The sequence below is a fragment of the Parasteatoda tepidariorum genome, chromosome 2 (assembly GCF_982258835.1).
Source record: "Parasteatoda tepidariorum strain Cologne lab strain chromosome 2, Ptep-v5.0, whole genome shotgun sequence".
Lineage (NCBI taxonomy): Eukaryota > Metazoa > Arthropoda > Arachnida > Araneae > Theridiidae > Parasteatoda > Parasteatoda tepidariorum.
Window position 1 is genome coordinate 72,523,060 of NC_141756.1, and position 17,632 is coordinate 72,540,691.

Genomic DNA, 17,632 nt, shown 5'->3' on the forward strand with positions numbered 1-17,632 from the left:
AAATAGTAATACACAGAGACATGATAAAAAACAATTTAATGGCAAGCAAAAATTAAACACAAAATATAAATATAAAGCCCTAACATATGTAAGATAATGTAAAAAAGCATTGCAAGAATCTAAGTGGAATTAAAATAAAAAACTAATGAGAATGTAAACACTGATAAAAATACCAGACAGCCGGAAATTAAAAAAAACTTAATAAATTCAGATAGATAATTGCATAGGCGTTTGCAATAAAATGTTTTTGACCAAGAATGAGATCAAAAAAATATTAAAATAAGTAGCCAAAGTTAGCGAAAGATTCCACTTGTAGTGGATGACACGTTAATATGGCGGTCTGATACTCTAAGCCTAAATCAGTGGAACATCGGATTTTAAACACTCAAAAATGGAAAAATTGGCCACCCGGAGGCCGGAAAAGACTCACCAGGAATGCCTTGTGGGTTTACATGTTGAATTTAATTAACTTCGGGGTGAAATAATGGATATTTATTTCTTTTAGAAGATGTTTTTGAGGACTCCATTGAAGTTGTTGTTTCGTTGGTGGAGATCTAGATCAGCTTTTCTCTATGGTATACTGCCATGCAAATCTTTAAGGTTACCATTGGCCTATGGTATACTGCCATACGAATTTCTGTGGTTGCCATAGGCCAATGGTGACGTGCCATACAAATCCTTATGGTTACCATTAGTCTATGGTATACTGCCATACAGATCTTTATAGTAGCCATAGGCTTTTGGGGTTTTGCCATACAAATCTCTATGGTAACCATAGGCGTATGGTATCTTGCCATATAAATTTCTATGGTAGCCATAGGCTTATGGGGTTGTGCCATACAAATCTCTATGGTAGCCATAGGCTTATGGTGTTGTACCATACAAATCTCTATGGTAACCATAGGCGTATGGTATCTTGCCCTACAAATTTCTATGGTAGCCATAGGTTGCCATAGATTACCATAGGCTGCTCTATGGCAAATTTTCCTAAGGGTTGTCTTTGTAAATTCATATTTATATTTTTCAAACATTTTTTCCAACATTTTTCGTGAATTTCTCCCAGAACACATGATAAAAAGTTTATAAATGGTAAATTATAAATATAACTGTTATTTTAATAAATTTATTACGATTGTAAACTTCGGGCTTTATGAAATTTGAATTATCTATTCTAAATTATTCTGAATTATCTAATCTAAATTATGGCATGCTAACAAATAAAAGTTAAATAAAATATGTTTAATTTGTGTCAAACATTTAAATATTAAAAAAAATAAGCAAATAAATGTTGAGTAAACTTATTTTTAGCTTCATATAGTCGCTAATATTCATATAAAAAACAGCCATTCAATTACTTTTAATTAAATTTTATCCATAAAATGTAGATAGCTTCTCAGTAATTACTGTAATAAATTTTATTTATTAGCAAATAAGCTAAATATGGGCATAATACCCTGTATCGTCTAAAAACTAATTTGCAATGTTTTGACAACTTATATAAAAAGCTAGTTTTAAGAAGACATTTAAAATGTGAATTAATTGATTTCTTCAAACTGCTCGTTGTCGAAATTTTATTTATGCGTACGTTAAGAAATAAATTCCGTTAAATGAGTCTCAAGTGCATATTTTTTATACATTTCAAATACTATAGGTGTTTAAAATTAAAAAAAAAAAGACAATAAATATACTACGTGCGTTTCACTTAGTAATGACATTTTGTTTGAAATAAGTAACTAAATTTAAGCTAAAAATTGCGCTCATTTATTGTATGTTGTATTAATTGTATTGTATGAAATTGATATAATTAAGAATTTTGTTTAATACTAGCATAAAATGGAATCAAAGTAAAATGATAATAATTGGCTTTAAGAATCAACAAAAATATTTATAAATAATTATTAATTTTAGCCAGAGTATGTTTAGTACAAAATTTCTAAAAATAAATCAAATCTAAGGAGCTTGAAAATGATAAATAAGTGGAAAATGAAGATTGGGATGTAAACATTTTATAATTACTAAATATACAACATGTAGCGTGCTCTATGTTCCCTCTTTAATTTAATTTCCAATCTCTTGTATATATATATTAGTTTTGTGGTGAGTGGCATCATGTTTTTGTTGCTGTTCCAAAAAAGTGTAAAATAAATTGTTTGTGTTATTTTCTTATTCCTGTCATCATTTATTTTACTTGTTAAAGATTGAAAAATATTGAAGGAAAAATTATTCAGCCTAAAACAGCTCCTTCATTGGTGACAACCGGACGTGATCACTTCGTAAAGGAAAATGGCAAATGTAGATGAGTCTAAAAGCGACACCTCGTCATCTACCATTGCTAGGGTTAGCATCAAAGTTCCACCGTTTTGGAAACCAGATCCAAAGATATGGTTCCTGCAACTAGAAGCTCAATTTCGAAATGCTGCAATAACGACAGACCAAACAAAGTATGATTATGTCGTTAGCTCAATTGAAGCTGAAATTCTATGTCAAGTGTCGGATATCCTAATCGATCCACCAAAAGATGACAAATATATCGCCATAAAAGACAGACTCATTTCTATCTTCGCGGAAACTGAAACTCAAAAAACCCGCAAATTATTAACGGAAGTGGAATTGGGTGATAATAAACCTTCTCAGCTATTATGTGAGATGAGGAATTTGGCTTCCGATAAAGTAAGTGAAACTTTTCTTAAAACTCTCTGGCTGCAAAGATTACCAACGGCGATGTCAAGTATTTTATCAATCAGCGGTGACGATTTGTCGAAATTGGCGACAATAGCTGATAAAATCTGGGAAATAAAAGCCACACCGCTTCAAAATGCTGCTTTAGCTAGCTCTAGGGACGACAGTATTTTAGTTAAACTACAAGAACAGATATCAGAGTTATCACTGCAAGTTAGCGAACTGAATAAAAAGCAACTTACAGGGCATCAACAGTTCAGATACCGTTCCAGAAGCAATTCTAGAAGAAGGGGTAATAGTGCAGAAAGCAGTATATGTTATTACCATTCAAAGTTTGGCGAAAGAGCTTTTAAATGTAATAAACCTTGCGACTGGCCAAACGAGACCAACTTCCACCAACGGGAAAACTAGATCCCCGGCTCTCGCGGACGACAGAGAACCAAGGGGTGGAGCTGTGTCGTCTTTTTGTTCGCGACAAGGAGAGTGCGACTCAATTTTTAATCGATACAGGTGCTGAAATTTCCGTGATTCCACCACTACCAAAAGAAAAGCGGTCTGTTGCGAAGCTGGAACTTTTCGCTGCAAATGGAACCAAAATTAAGACTTATGGACAAAAATTACTAAATTTGGATTTAGGACTAAGAAGATCATTCAATTGGCCTTTCGTGATAGCTGACGTAAATAAACCAATAATAGGTATTGACTTTTTGTCTCACTTTCACCTTTTGGTTGACAGTAAAAATCGTAAATTAATCGATGGAATCACTTCATTGTCCTCTATTGGTGACCCGGGATACGGTGCGGTTTCGCCAACATTAAACACAGTACAAAATCAGTACGAAGCCATCCTCAAAGAATTTCCAGACCTCTTGCGCCCAACACTCGCCAATAATAAAATCAAGAGTCACAACATCGCACATTTCATTGAGACTAAAGGTGCTCCTGTTACAGCCAGAGCCAGAAGGCTATCCGCAGAAAAACTAAAAGCAGCAAAAGCTGAATTCGATTTTATGTTGCAACAAGGTCTTTGCAGACCATCCAAAAGTAGTTGGGCCAGTCCTCTACAAACATAAAAAAAATGGATATTCAAATCTCACGAAACTTTCTTCGTTTTTGACGAAACATTTTTCTTGATATATGCTCCGAGTGATCATTTTGTCAGAGTGCCTTTCGACTATGGCCGTTTCTTCAAGGAAATGGATTTCGTCAAAAGTAAAGAAATATTTCGTCCTCCTATTTATTTTCAAGATAAATAAATAAAAGGAAAGAAAGAAAAATTAAAAAAAGAAAGCAAAAGTACGTCACCCTTCATGTCCTCGTAGCGTCCCATGGTATCTAAAGGGTAGCATTGTTGACTGCTTTTCCGAGGGCACGATATAGTTGGATCAGCATCAACCCTACAATTCAAAAACGACAGTTAGAACAACGAGATAAATTTCACCTATGCCTGAAGCGGGATTCAAACCCAGGATCTTCCTGGTATGAGGTCAACTTCTTGATCACAGTACACCCAGACAACTTATATCGTCATTCAACTTAACAACCTCCCTCTATGCACTGCGATGTGGTTCGTAGTTAAGGAAACATTTTTGTCATACATTTAAGAGTTCGCGTTTTGTGATGTCCTCACAAATCATGTGATTCCCTTACTAACTAATTATCAAAATTAACAAAAGATAGCTCAAGTGTTGCAGAATCATCAAAAGTGTGAGCTTTATTTCCGAGAGTGCATTTTTGTCAATCATTATGTAAGTTCACATATGCACTGAATTCATTTGCATAAAATAATCCGTTTATGCCATGGCAGAACTACTTTTTTTCTTTTTTTTACGGTATAGTCTATTACAGTTCAATATCGTTTTACGTAGAAGATTTTGACGGATCCGATCTGGTGCTATGGTCTGCCAACGACTAATTTTTTATTTATTGGGAACTGCATGTACACAATTCATCTTTTACAAGGCTTTCCTCTTTTCCTAGTACCCTCTAAGCTTACGAAATCGATCTTTTTCGTGAGAGAAATATAAGAAAGTTGAGTGTTCATAATAAAAATGAACTTGATTCGGTCATTTCTCTATTTTCCATGTTCTTAAAAGCATCGAATTATTTTCATAATTTACTATACATCTTTAACTGTCTCTTTTTAAAATTGATTCATGATCTAATAACAATTGACTTTCAATTTATTGGGATCTGCATATGCACAATCCATCTTTTACTAGGTCCTCTAAACTTGCACCCTCTAAACTTTTACCACTACCTGGTACTCTCTAAACCTGTGAAGGTGACCTTTTTCATCAGAGAAATATCCTGAGGAAGTTGAGTATGTTGACAAAAAAAAAAAAAGGATCTCTTTATTTTATTTCTCTGTTCTTTGAATTCCTAGAGGTATTGAATGGCTTTTTTAATTGAATATACATCTTTAAGTGTCTCATATGAAAATCAAAATGTAGGACTTTAAATTGGACATACAGTTGAAGAAGTGATCATTCAAACTAACAAAATTTATTAAAGTAACTTTGTGTCACAATTTTCCCTGGGTAATTAATTTTTGCACAGTATTTAAAACAATTCAATCACAAAAAAATAAAATGAAAATAGTAAAAAAATTAGTTTATGATAGAGGTTTGGAAATTCGCCATAAATGAAACAAACTAAATACCTAGATTAATCGCAAAACATAAAAACAAATAAATCTGGTAATTTCTTAAGCATTTTCAGAATACTTCAATTTAAAAAAAATGAACTTTAATAAAATTTCAGTTTATGGGGAGGATTTTTATGCCCTAACAATTAAAATAGCTAGTGAGTTTTTCGATGCACAAAGATTAGTTGAAATTAGTAATATCACAGTAATTTAATTTAATTTTTCATTTTCTTGAATGTAATTGAGTGTGTGCAATTTAATTAGAAAAAGACTATTGTATTTTTTTAAAAAAAAATCCCCTATTTGTATTTCAAATGTAAAAATAGTTCTTTCTTTGTTCGTATTTTCTAAAACATTTTTTTAAAGTCTCATACAAACGTGAATTGAAATAAATCCTAATCTGTAGTAAACAAAATTGCTGCTTCATAAGGATATGCTGTAAATGTAATTGTTTACACTGATTCAATAAACGTTTGTTTGAAATGCTTCTCAGAAAGTCTTTTTGTTTAAAAGAACAGGAAATAATGAGCTCATTATTTCTTAATCGCTACTAAAGTACATTTTTGTTTCTTGTTCCTTGAGATCAAGAATTTTAAAAAATAATTAGCAATTTAATGATGTTTTAATGAGAGAATCATTAGTACTTATCCAATATTTATTACTTATTCGTCTTAAAAGTTGTAAGGAGAAAACTTTTATTTGTATGTAATTATGGAATTTATAAATTTTACATATTTACTGTTTTTTTGTTTCTTGAAATAAATCTTAATTTGATCAGCAAATTCCTTACTTTTTTCTTCTTATTATTTTTTCTTATAAAGTTTATTTTTCGGTTTGGACTTAAAATATAATTTATCTTCCTCTTAAATGAACTAAAACAAGGTATTTTTTCGGTTTTATTGATATGGATCTACATAATTAGTAATTTTGAAGCAGAGGGCGCCATAAAGTTGTTCAAATAATCTGCAATCTTAGTGTAATGGTCAGGAAAACTCTATTATCCTTCTTCTTTAACATATTACAGTTCTTGGTTTAACTTGAAAGGAAACTTTGTTCAATTCAACACAATTTTGCAAAATAGTGTATTTTAAGGTAGCGACAAAATTGTTAAATAATGAACTGATTATTCTGATAATGTATAAGATGTATTAATTGATAAATAAGTTAATAGTTTTAATTGAATATTTGTTAGCTTAAAAGTGCTATTAACTGCTAATAATCATAATTAAATACAGTTTGTTAAATATATATCGATAAGATCTTTTTTGGACAGACGAAATCAAACCTCGTCACTTAAAATTGAAGGTTGCGACTATTTCGGATTTCTATTTTTATTTTTATTTTAAATTCAATTTTTTTCTTAGGTTAAATATATAAATGCTTGGAAGCTTAAAATTCATTCGGTTACTAGGTTCAAGCAAATACATTCATATGAAAAAAATAAAACATACATAATCGGAAATAATAATTAGTTACTTAATTATTAAGACGGCTGTATAATTCTCTGAAGTCTAACATGGATAGAACAGACACTAGTCTGAGCGAACTGAAATGCATTGAAATTAATCAGTGACAGATTTTTGAAGTATGCTCTGCACAACATAAGATAACACAGGTAATTATTTAAAATTAAAATTTTTACTTTATAATAAATCATTTATTACTAGCTATGTATCAGTTCCTCGTACGGTGTGAAAATTAGATCTAAAACTGACAGCCTTGTACCAACACAAATAAAGTTAAAACAATTTCTTTTTTTTTCATTATTATTTTTTGCTTTGCCTGTTGAGAATACGTTATTTGACCAGGTCATCTCAAAATAATCAAAATTTACCACAATCAAGCGATTTTATCCCGTTCTTAACCACTTTGAAAGGGCCGTAAAGACTCTTTCCACATTATCTATGTAAATATGTAAAAATCGCACAGTATTGATGTAGTTTCAATAGGTATCAAATGTACTTTGAACCTTCTCTTAAGTGAATTGGTATCATAACCTATGTAACCTATGTGACCTATGTAAATATGCAAAAATCGCACAGTATTGATGCAGTTTCAATAGGTATCAAATGTACTTTGAACCTTCTCTTAAGTGAATTGGTATCATTTTTGCATAAATTTTTTTTGAAGATAAATGATTTTCTTTGTTTCAATTCGTAGTTTTTAAAATCTACAGTTTAATTTAAAACAATGCTAGTTAAAATGGAAAAAATGTCAAACGATCAAGATATTTAACTTTTTAAACGTTTTTATCGAACTAGGTATCAAATGTACTTTGAACCTTCTCTTAAGCGAATTGGTACCATTTTTTCATACATTTTTTTCAACATACAGTAAACTCTCACTTATGCACCGGTGTAAGGGGCCAAGAGAAAAAAGCGCATAAGTGAAAGAGGCGCATAAGTGAAAAACTTCAAAATTCTAAAATGCAACGTAAATTACAGTGACAATATGAATAAATATGTTTCTAAAGATTAAATATTTATACTGGTTTGGTACTTACTATAATTATACAAAGAAAAAATTTAACATACCTCAAGAAACTGTCGGGTTGGTAACCTCGTCACATTGTGGTAGTGATGTTGGGTTGGTAACCTCGTCACACTGTAGTAGTGACACCTATAGATAAAATCAGGAAACGCTTCCGAAATAACTTCTACTTACACTTCCGACGGGGATTCCCCGTAATATGTAAACACTCAAGTGAGCGATTTAACTGGGAAAAATAAAGATTCGATTACAAAAAGTTGTCTCTTGTTATTTGCAGTTTTTAAAGAATATTATTACTTTAAATATAGTAAGCCGCTACATTCTGGTGACCCGGAATTATTAACGAAAATGACGGACTCTGAACTATCGGCAACCAAAGATGAAATAGCACGAGTAAGTGTTAAAATACCCCCGTTTTGGGTGGAAAAGCCCGAAATATGGTTTTACCAAGTTGAAGCACAGTTTTCGATTTGTGGAATAACTGCCGAGGAAACGAAATTTAATTATTTAGTTTCCCAATTAGAACCAAAATTTGTTGAAAGTTTGTGGGACATTATAAGTGACGAAAGCAAATCGAAATATACTGCTGCCAAAGAACGTCTTCTGAACAATTTTAAAGAGAGTGAAAATAAGCGTCTACAAAGACTGCTTACAGGCATTGATTTAGGAGACATAAAACCTAGTCAGCTTTTGCAAAAAATGCGAAATCTTGCTACTGATGGTATTTCGGATAAAGTACTTAAAACCCTATTTCTGCAAAAAATGCCGGATTCTGTACGCAATATATTAATTGTTAGCGATGAAGACATTGAAAAACTGGCACTAATGGCCGATCGTATTGTTGAAATGCAACCAAAACAGGAACTATACAGCGCAAGTAGTATCGTATCTCCAGGAGCAGATGCTATTACGGAATTAAGACAACAAATTGCAGCTTTGGATAATAAACTGGAAAAACTGAGTGTCACTCGGAACTCTCGTTCTCCATCAAGAAATATGTATCGATCTTCTTCTGATCGCTGTAAGTCTCGCAAACGTTATAATCCAGGTGGCAAATACTGCTATTACCATTTTCGGTATCGTGAAAAATGCTTTCCTGATAAATGCAAAGGCCCTTGTGCATGGAAAAACAATCAATCGGAAAACCAAAATCAGCAGTAGAATTATCGGCAAGCTCTGCTGCTAAAAATAAAGAAAATTGCCGTAGATTCCGCTTATTTGTCACGGACAAAAAAACGGGTTTACATTTTCTGGTTGACAGTGGAGCAGACGTAAGCCTTATTCCCTATACTTCCAAACACAAACTTATTAGTGACTATAAATTATATGCAGCAAATAATACCGAAATCGATACTTTTGGTACAGAAATTTTGATTCTTGATCTTGGTTTGCGCCGTGATTTTCAATTCCCATTTGTTGTCGCAAAAATAAGTAAAGCTATATTGGGAGCAGATTTCTTAAACAAGTTCAATTTATTGATTGATATAAAACATAGAAGGTTAATTGATGGTGTAACGAACCTTGCAGTATATGGTGACATTGCATCCATCTCTATAAATGAAAGTGTAAATACAACAAACAGCTTGAGTAAATATAATGACGTGTTTTCGATGTATCCCAGTATAACAAAACCGAATATTCTTATTTCTACCGTAAAACATAATGTGAAACATCATATAGTAACTAAAGGACAACCTGTAAATTGTAAAGCTAGACAATTAGACCCTAAACGGTTGGAAATAGCAAAGAGAGAATTCAAATATATGCTGGACAATAACATCATTAGTCCCTCTAGTTCAGAATGGGCAAGTCCATTACATATAGTGACGAAGAAAGACGGTTCCTTCCGCCCGTGTGGCGATTATAGAAGGCTAAATGATTTAAATGTACCTGATCGTTATCCCATACCTAGAATCCAAGATTTTCAACATATTTTAAGTCATAAAACTATATTCTCTAAAATTGACCTTTTTAAGGCTTATTTCCATATTCCTGTAGCGGACGAAGATAAAGAAAAAACTGCCATCATCACACCTTTTGGACTTTACCAATTTAATGTAATGAGTTTTGGACTAAAAAACGCCCCAGCAACTTTTCAAAGATTTATCAACGAAGTTTTTTATGGCTTAGACTTTGTGTTTCCATATTTGGATGATGTCTTGATCGCTTCTTCTTGCGAGGAAGAACATCGTTCACATCTTGAATCAGTTTTTCAACGTTTAGACAAATATGGTCTTCGAATTAATATTAGTAAATCAATTTTGGGAGTACCTGAGATAGACTTTTTAGGTTATCAGATATCTGCTGAGGGGTCAAAACCTCTACCTGAAAAAGTTAAAGCTATTGTAGAGTATCCCTTGCCTGAAACTATACATAAACTTCGTTCCTTCTTAGGAATGGTTAATTTCTATCGAAATTACATAAAGAATGCCGCAAAAACTCAAGCTCCTCTGCATGAACTTTTGAAGGGATCTACAAAAAAGGATCGACGCAAAGTACCGTGGACTGATGCAACCAAAGAAAGTTTTGAAAAATGTAAACAAGATATTGCTCAAGTAGCGTTAATGGCCTATCCCAATTCGGATTACCCTCTGGCACTTCTCACAGATGCTTCTGATTGGGCTATTGGATCAGTAATTCAGCAAAAAGAACATAATGGTTGGAAACCTATTGCATTTTTTTCAAAAAAGCTCAATGATGCCCAGAAAAATTATAGCGTCTACGACCGCGAACTTTTGGGTATATACTTATCTATTAAACATTTCAAACACTTACTTGAAGGTCGTGATTTTAAAATGTATACCGACCACAAACCTTTAATATACGCATTTAAACAAAAGAATAATAAAGCCTCTCCAAGACAGCTAAGACATTTGCAATATATTTCACAGTTCTCTACTGACCTATGCCATATAAGTGGTCAAAACAATGTGGTTGCAGACAGGCTTTCTAGAATAGAAGACATCGATTCACCTGTTATTGATTTTGACCAGCTAGCAGATGCACAAATTAATGATGATGAACTGCAACAGTTAAAATTACATTCCAATTCATTAAAATTTAAACAACACCAGTTACCATCAGGAAAACTCTTATATTGCGATATTTCTACTTCAAATATTAGACCATTCATACCTAAAAACTTTCGGATGAGAATGTTTAGTGCAATTCATGGATTAGCTCACCCTGGAATCCGCAGTACCGTAAAAGAAATGAGTAAAAGATTCATTTGGCCAGAAATAAAAAAAGATGTTAGACAGTGTGCTCAAACATGCATTGACTGTCAGAAAAATAAAATCACAAAACATACAAAATCTGAATATGCACAATTTCAAGCACCGGATGAAAGATTTAGTGTAGTGCACATTGACTTAATTGGCCCTTATTCACCTTCTAACGGATATACCTACTGTTTGACGTGTATTGATAGGTTTACCTCTTGGATGGAAGTGGTACCGCTATCAAATATCACTGCTGAAAGTATCGCAAGAGCATTCTATGAAAATTGGATTACCCGATTTGGTGTTCCTTCTCGCGTTATTACTGACAAAGGAACTCAGTTCATTTCAGAACTATTTCGAAATTTGACTTCATTATGTGGTGTAAAGATAAACCATACAACTTCTTACCATCCTCAAAGCAACGGAAAAATTGAGCGTTTACACCGCACATTAAAAACAGCTATAAGGTGTCATAACTCTCTCCGCTGGACAGAAACATTGCCAACAATCCTAATGGGTTTGCGAGCTGCAATGCACGATGACTGTAAGTTTACAATAGCTGAAATGGCTTATGGTAAAACTATTAAGTTACCTGGCGAATTTTTTGAAGAATCTGAATTGCCAATATCTAATGATAATTTTGTTAATAATCTTCGAAATCAAATGGCACTCTTGAAGCCCTATCAATCCAAATTAAAATGTAAACAAAAAATTTTCATCCCGAAAGATTTGCATACTTGTTCGCATGTGTTCCTCCGGATCGACAAAGTAAAAAAACCACTTGAACCCCCATATGAAGGACCCTTTTTGGTATTACAAAGAAACGCAAAATATTTTCTAATTTCAATTAAAAACAAGCAAGTTAATGTCTCCATAGATAGACTAAAACCTGCGTATGTGTTGCAACCTGATGAAACTTTGCCTCCAACTTCAGAAAATGATCTTGCATCCGTTCCAGTGCCAAGTAAAGAAAAACAAGTAGAACAACAACCTGAGAAAAGAACACGTTGTGGAAGACGAGTTAGACTTCCTGTTCGATTTAAAGACTTTACTGACTCTTATTGAAATATTTACTTAAAATTTATGTTTAGTTCTTTATGTTTTCCATCTTTATTTACATAATTTGTATATAAAAATAAGTGTATTAATATGTATTCTACTCCTACCATGTTTTCAAAGTAACGTAACTTCGTTACTGGTAGGGGAGTGATGTCGGGTTGGTAACCTCGTCACATTGTGGTAGTGATGTTGGGTTGGTAACCTCGTCACACTGTAGTAGTGACACCTATAGATAAAATCAGGAAACACTTCCGAAATAACTTCTACTTACACTTCCGACGGGGATTCCCCGTAATATGTAAACACTCAAGTGAGCGATTTAACTGGGAAAAATAAAGATTCGATTACAAAAAGTTGTCTCTTGTTATTTGCAGTTTTTAAAGAATATTATTACTTTAAATATAGTAAGCCGCTACAAAACTTTATTTTCTTACAAAATAATCTGAATACATGTTTGCATTTGTTTTCGCCGACGTTATTCAAAAACAGTTTTTTCCAGTTCATACAAATAGGATAAGGGGGAGATTCAGAAGCAAAATGAAATTGTATATAGTAAGGAATAGTGTCTAAAGCTTTCAATACTGCTGTGTGATTTGGAGGAACTTCACATCTCGTCTGTATCATACACAACGTTGGCATCGTTCACAAGTTTTAGTTAGATATAAATGAAGTTCTTCACAAAAATTTGAGTTTTATGGGAGGGGGTGAAACATCACATGTTAAATTTCTAAGAAAAGTACTTGACGTCATAATATGCTGCACAATAAGTTGTTCAAGTACTTCTGTCACTGAACTGATCTCACTCATAATGTCCATCTGACTGCAAGTAAGTGATCGCGGTCTCTTACATTTTTCGTATTCCAGGTGTCTTTTTTTTTCGAGAAAACAGCAGGGGAGTAAACTAACCTCTGGACAAGAGGAATGGTCATTTTCTAAAAGATGAATGGGCTTTCATTGTTGTTGGTGTAAGAGATAAGACACCCTATTCAAAATTCTAGAAAGAATGTCTTTCCAGAAACAGCAAAAATGAAAAGGTCACAGGGGGAAGCAAATTCAATAGGATCTAACAACATATATTTCTTTTTATCTGCAACAAGGATTGCTTATTTGCTTCATTTTTAATTTAAAACATTTTTTTAAAAAAGAAAAAATATTTAAAGGATTAAAAAACTAAAATGTTAGCCTAAAATTTGGGCGCATAATTGAAAAATTTATTTTTAGAGTGGTGCATAAACGAGGGATATTTATCATTATTTTCCTATCTAATGTACTGGGACCTATAAAAATCGTCGTATAAATGAAAACGGTGCATAAAAGAGGTGGTGCATAAATGAGAGGTCACTGACTTTCTCTGTTTCAATTTGCAGTTTTTAAAATCTGCAATTCAATTTAAAACAATGCCAGTTGGCATGGAAAAAATGTGAAACGATCAAGCTATTTCACTTTTTAAACGTTTTTATCGAACTAGGTATCAAATGTACTTTGAACCTTCTCTTAAGCGAATTGGTACCATTTTTCCATACAGTTTTTTTCAACATAAATGATTTTCTTTGTTTCAATTTGCAGTTTTAAAAATCTACAGTTCAATTTAAAACAGTGCTAGTTGGCGTGGAAAAAATGTCAAACGATCAAGATATTTCACTTTTTAAACGTTTTTATCGAATTATATAAATGAAATTTTTCGCACAAAGTTTAGGATCAGAGGCTAAAATTACCACTTTTGCCAACTGTTCGAATTTCCGGACTGTATCATAAATGGTTCTTGAGTTATGAAAGAGGCAGTTACACAGTCTTTTTTTTTCATTTTATCATTATATATATATATATATATATATATATATATATATATATATATATATATATATATATATATATATATATATATATATATATATATATATATATATAATAGCAATTGAAAATGAAAAAGGGTAAGAGAAACAAATATTTATATTCCAGTTAACGTTGCTGTTGTAAAAAATCATTTACCATTGGCTAATTAAGGCGTTATATTTATGAAAAAAGCTCTGATATGTGAACAAAATAACTGTTCACTTAAAAGAGTACCAATTATAGCTTATATTATTAGTGCATAAAAATGCATTCCTTATTACTGTCCTAATTTATATATTATAAATATTTTTTACACAAATATCATTTATTATTTATTCAATCAAAATTTTAGGCAGTAGCATGGCAATAAAGTCTGTTTGTAGCACTCAAGTAACAAGTTAAAGTAATATTATCTTCAGATAAAGAACCTCAGGGGTATTTTAATCACATTAGCCAGAAGAATATGACTATAAGTTCATCAGGAAACGATTAAAACTTTTATTGTCCACAAGCAAAGATATGCAATTACTATTTGGAACTCTTAACTAATCCGATAGAGGTTGGAATTTTGACTACAGATACATTGTAATTGAGGATACTGCGATGATGAATTCTGTTTCGAACTTTCCAGAAATAATTGAAATATGTATTGACAAGATAATTCCACTTGGAATTTTATCCCTCTAGATAGCCGGATTAATGTCCACAGTTTGTGAATCTATAAATTTCCTTTAGTGGTAATCTAAGTTAACACTTGTTCTATTAAACAGTTAATGTTCTATCGCCAATTAGAAAGATTCAGTTAAAACTTGTGTGATCTAGCTAATTAAAAAGTTGACGGAAATTTGACGATGAATTTATTATCTCACAAACTTTTCATTTAGATAAATTCAACAATGCTAAAACTTTTACTTGCAGCGATCAACATACATTACCATTTTGCATTGCTATCAAGAAAAAAACTTTTACAGAAGTTCAAATGATCTAACTAGCCCAAAAATTAGGCATCATTTTAGAAAAAGAATACCGATTTTTGCTCAATTTATGTAGTTGTTGCCAACCTTTAACAATATTGTAACAAAATCTGAATGAACAACTTGAATATATTACGAAGAAAAAATGTATGTTCGTAGTTTCTTGATTGGAGGAAAAAATTGGAATATTTTTGGAATGTATTTCTATTGGATAGAGCCTAAATGAAAATCATATTATTTTACATCAACACACTCTCAGAAATAAAACCCTCATATTTGACGATTCAATAATTCTTGAGCTATATTTCGTTAATTTTGAGGATCATTTCGTCACGAAATCACGTTAGTCACGTTAATTGTGATAAAACGAGAACTCTCAAATATATGACAAAATGTCTCCTAAACACGAAACTTCTGTCTAGTGCATTGTGGGTCATAAGTATAACTTGAGTAACGAAACTGGAATGAAGACTCTCAAAGATGAGATGAAGGCGATCAAAAATAAAGTGACGGAGTAAGCCGGTCAACCTGTATGTGGTCAAGGAGTTGGATTCGTACCATAAAGGTCCCGAGTTTGAATACAGCTTCGGGCATAGGTATGGTTTGTATCTATTCAGATTGTATTTCTTGTGTTATTAAGAATACATATGGTGCCCGAGATAAAGTGACAATTAAAAAAAGTTAGTTATCACAAGTTTTTTCCTCTTTTTATTTTGAAAAAAAATGCCGAAATATTTTTTTTAGTATTGACGCAATTCGTTTCCTCGAAGAAGTAACTATAGCTATTTCGTCACTTGGGTGAAATGTTCACTTCGCGAAGCTAATGCCAGGAAACGGCTTTGTCAAAAACGAAGAAAGTTTCGCGAAAGTAGAGTATAATTTTCTTTATGGTGCACTTAGTCTTTCTCAAATTCTTTACTCATTAGATAAATATTTAGACATATAGATTAAATATATCAGTCAGTGTCACAAAAATGAAAATATGACTTTTTATTATGAAACTATCGGGAGTCAATAAAGGGAGTCTTTTTCACTGTGAGTCCCTTTGAATAGGAGATTCTAGATTTTATCCTGTCATTCTCCGGATAAGTATTTTTACTAAACTTAAGTTAATGCTTTCGATGCGAAATCGTCAACCAGAGGGTTAATTTGTTTGAAAATTTATTTGTTCGGAAACTCATTGTTACGTCAAATAAATATTTCGAAAAAAATATTGAAAGGAAGGAAAAAATTTTTGTGCGACATTCAACTATTTTTTAAATTTGTCATTGAAAATTATCTACAAAAGATTTATGTAAGAGCCAGGTTCTCTTAAAAATTCTGACTAATTCGTAATCTCTGATAGTTGAAATTTTTGGTTTTTGTTGGCTATTTCAGGAAATGCCTTAAAGCAGAATCATAAGCCGCATTTCTTTTCTTCCTTTTTTTAAACTTTTGGTTTCAATACTGATGAAAACCCGGTATTATAAGCCTTTTAGTTTTTGAAACTATTATCCTAAAGTTTCATTTCGTTTTATTCAGAGTAAGAATAAATAATTAGTATTAATAACGAATCAGGAACGGCACCTCACTCATCTAGACAGAGATGTACAGTCCGCAAAAAAAAAAACGAATCACCCTGAATAACTTTCGTTCTAATGATCGGATTTTCACGAACTAAGTGTCAATCTTAATGGTTCCTGGGGGTGACCTCAAATATGCTAATTAATTAGTGCTAACTATTAATTAAGTTACGAAATCAGACACAAAAACGTACTTTCTCTGAATAAACATGCATTTTTTTTTACATATTTGGATTTCTTATCTTCAAAATATAGGGGGTAGCCGCAATCTGGGAAATGTGGTCCCCATAGTTTGGTCAGGAGAGCGATTCAAAGTTCGTACCCCTTAATGTTAATTTCGCTTTTTGCGTTTTCAGTCATATTTTCAAAACTAATGAAGCAATTAAAAAAAAATTACACCCACTCATAAAACTCATTTACCCAAAGATAATTTCATGCAAAAAGTAATTTTTAATAATTATTTATTATTTTTTATTATTTAATTAAAGTGAGGATGAAAAAATATTGAATTATAAGGTATGAATTTTTTTAGACCATATTAATCTACATATTTTACAATTGAAAAATCTAAAGTTTCAACTGTTTTTATTTATTAGAAGCTGAGAAAAATTAAAATTAATTATTTTTAAAAAAATAATTTGGCGACAATAAAGAAATAACTAATTGGGGCGATTAATATTAAAATGTGATAAACTTGGGAGGAACTTGACTTCGCGCGCGTAGCGTAAAATTTCATTCATATTTTTTTCGCTAATAATCGTTTGCTAATCTTTTTATTTTTATTTCTTTCACACTATAAAATACGATGTTTCTTTTTTAGTCATTTAATAATTTATTTGCAATTTAGTAAAGAATTTTGAATAAAAAACACTTTATTCAACAAATGTCTAGTTTTAAAAAAGCGTGCTTCTGATAGAATACACCAGATTGTGCTTATTTAATGTGATTATTTTTTATTTTTTTTATTTTGTTTTTCAATAACTGATACAGTTTCAATACTATACATACGTATGCATAGATTTGGAATAATATATTTATCAATTTCTTGAATATATATTTTATAAATATTAATAAAAATACGTAGTCAACATTTTTAAACATCTCTCACAACATCGCAAATTTCTCAACATCTTATAGGGTAAACTAAACAATGAAGGAACACTTAAG

General features: G+C 31.7%; 1 protein-coding gene across 1 annotated transcript; it reads left to right on the forward strand.

Moving 5' to 3' along the window:
* Nucleotides 1–8,164: 8,164 nt before the first annotated feature.
* LOC147815850 (uncharacterized) lies at nt 8,165–8,977 on the forward strand. The gene has a single exon (XM_087156624.1). It carries the CDS (start codon nt 8,165–8,167, stop codon nt 8,975–8,977), a length of 813 nt encoding a protein of 270 aa, XP_087012750.1.
* The last annotated feature ends 8,655 nt before the right edge of the window (nt 8,978–17,632 follow it).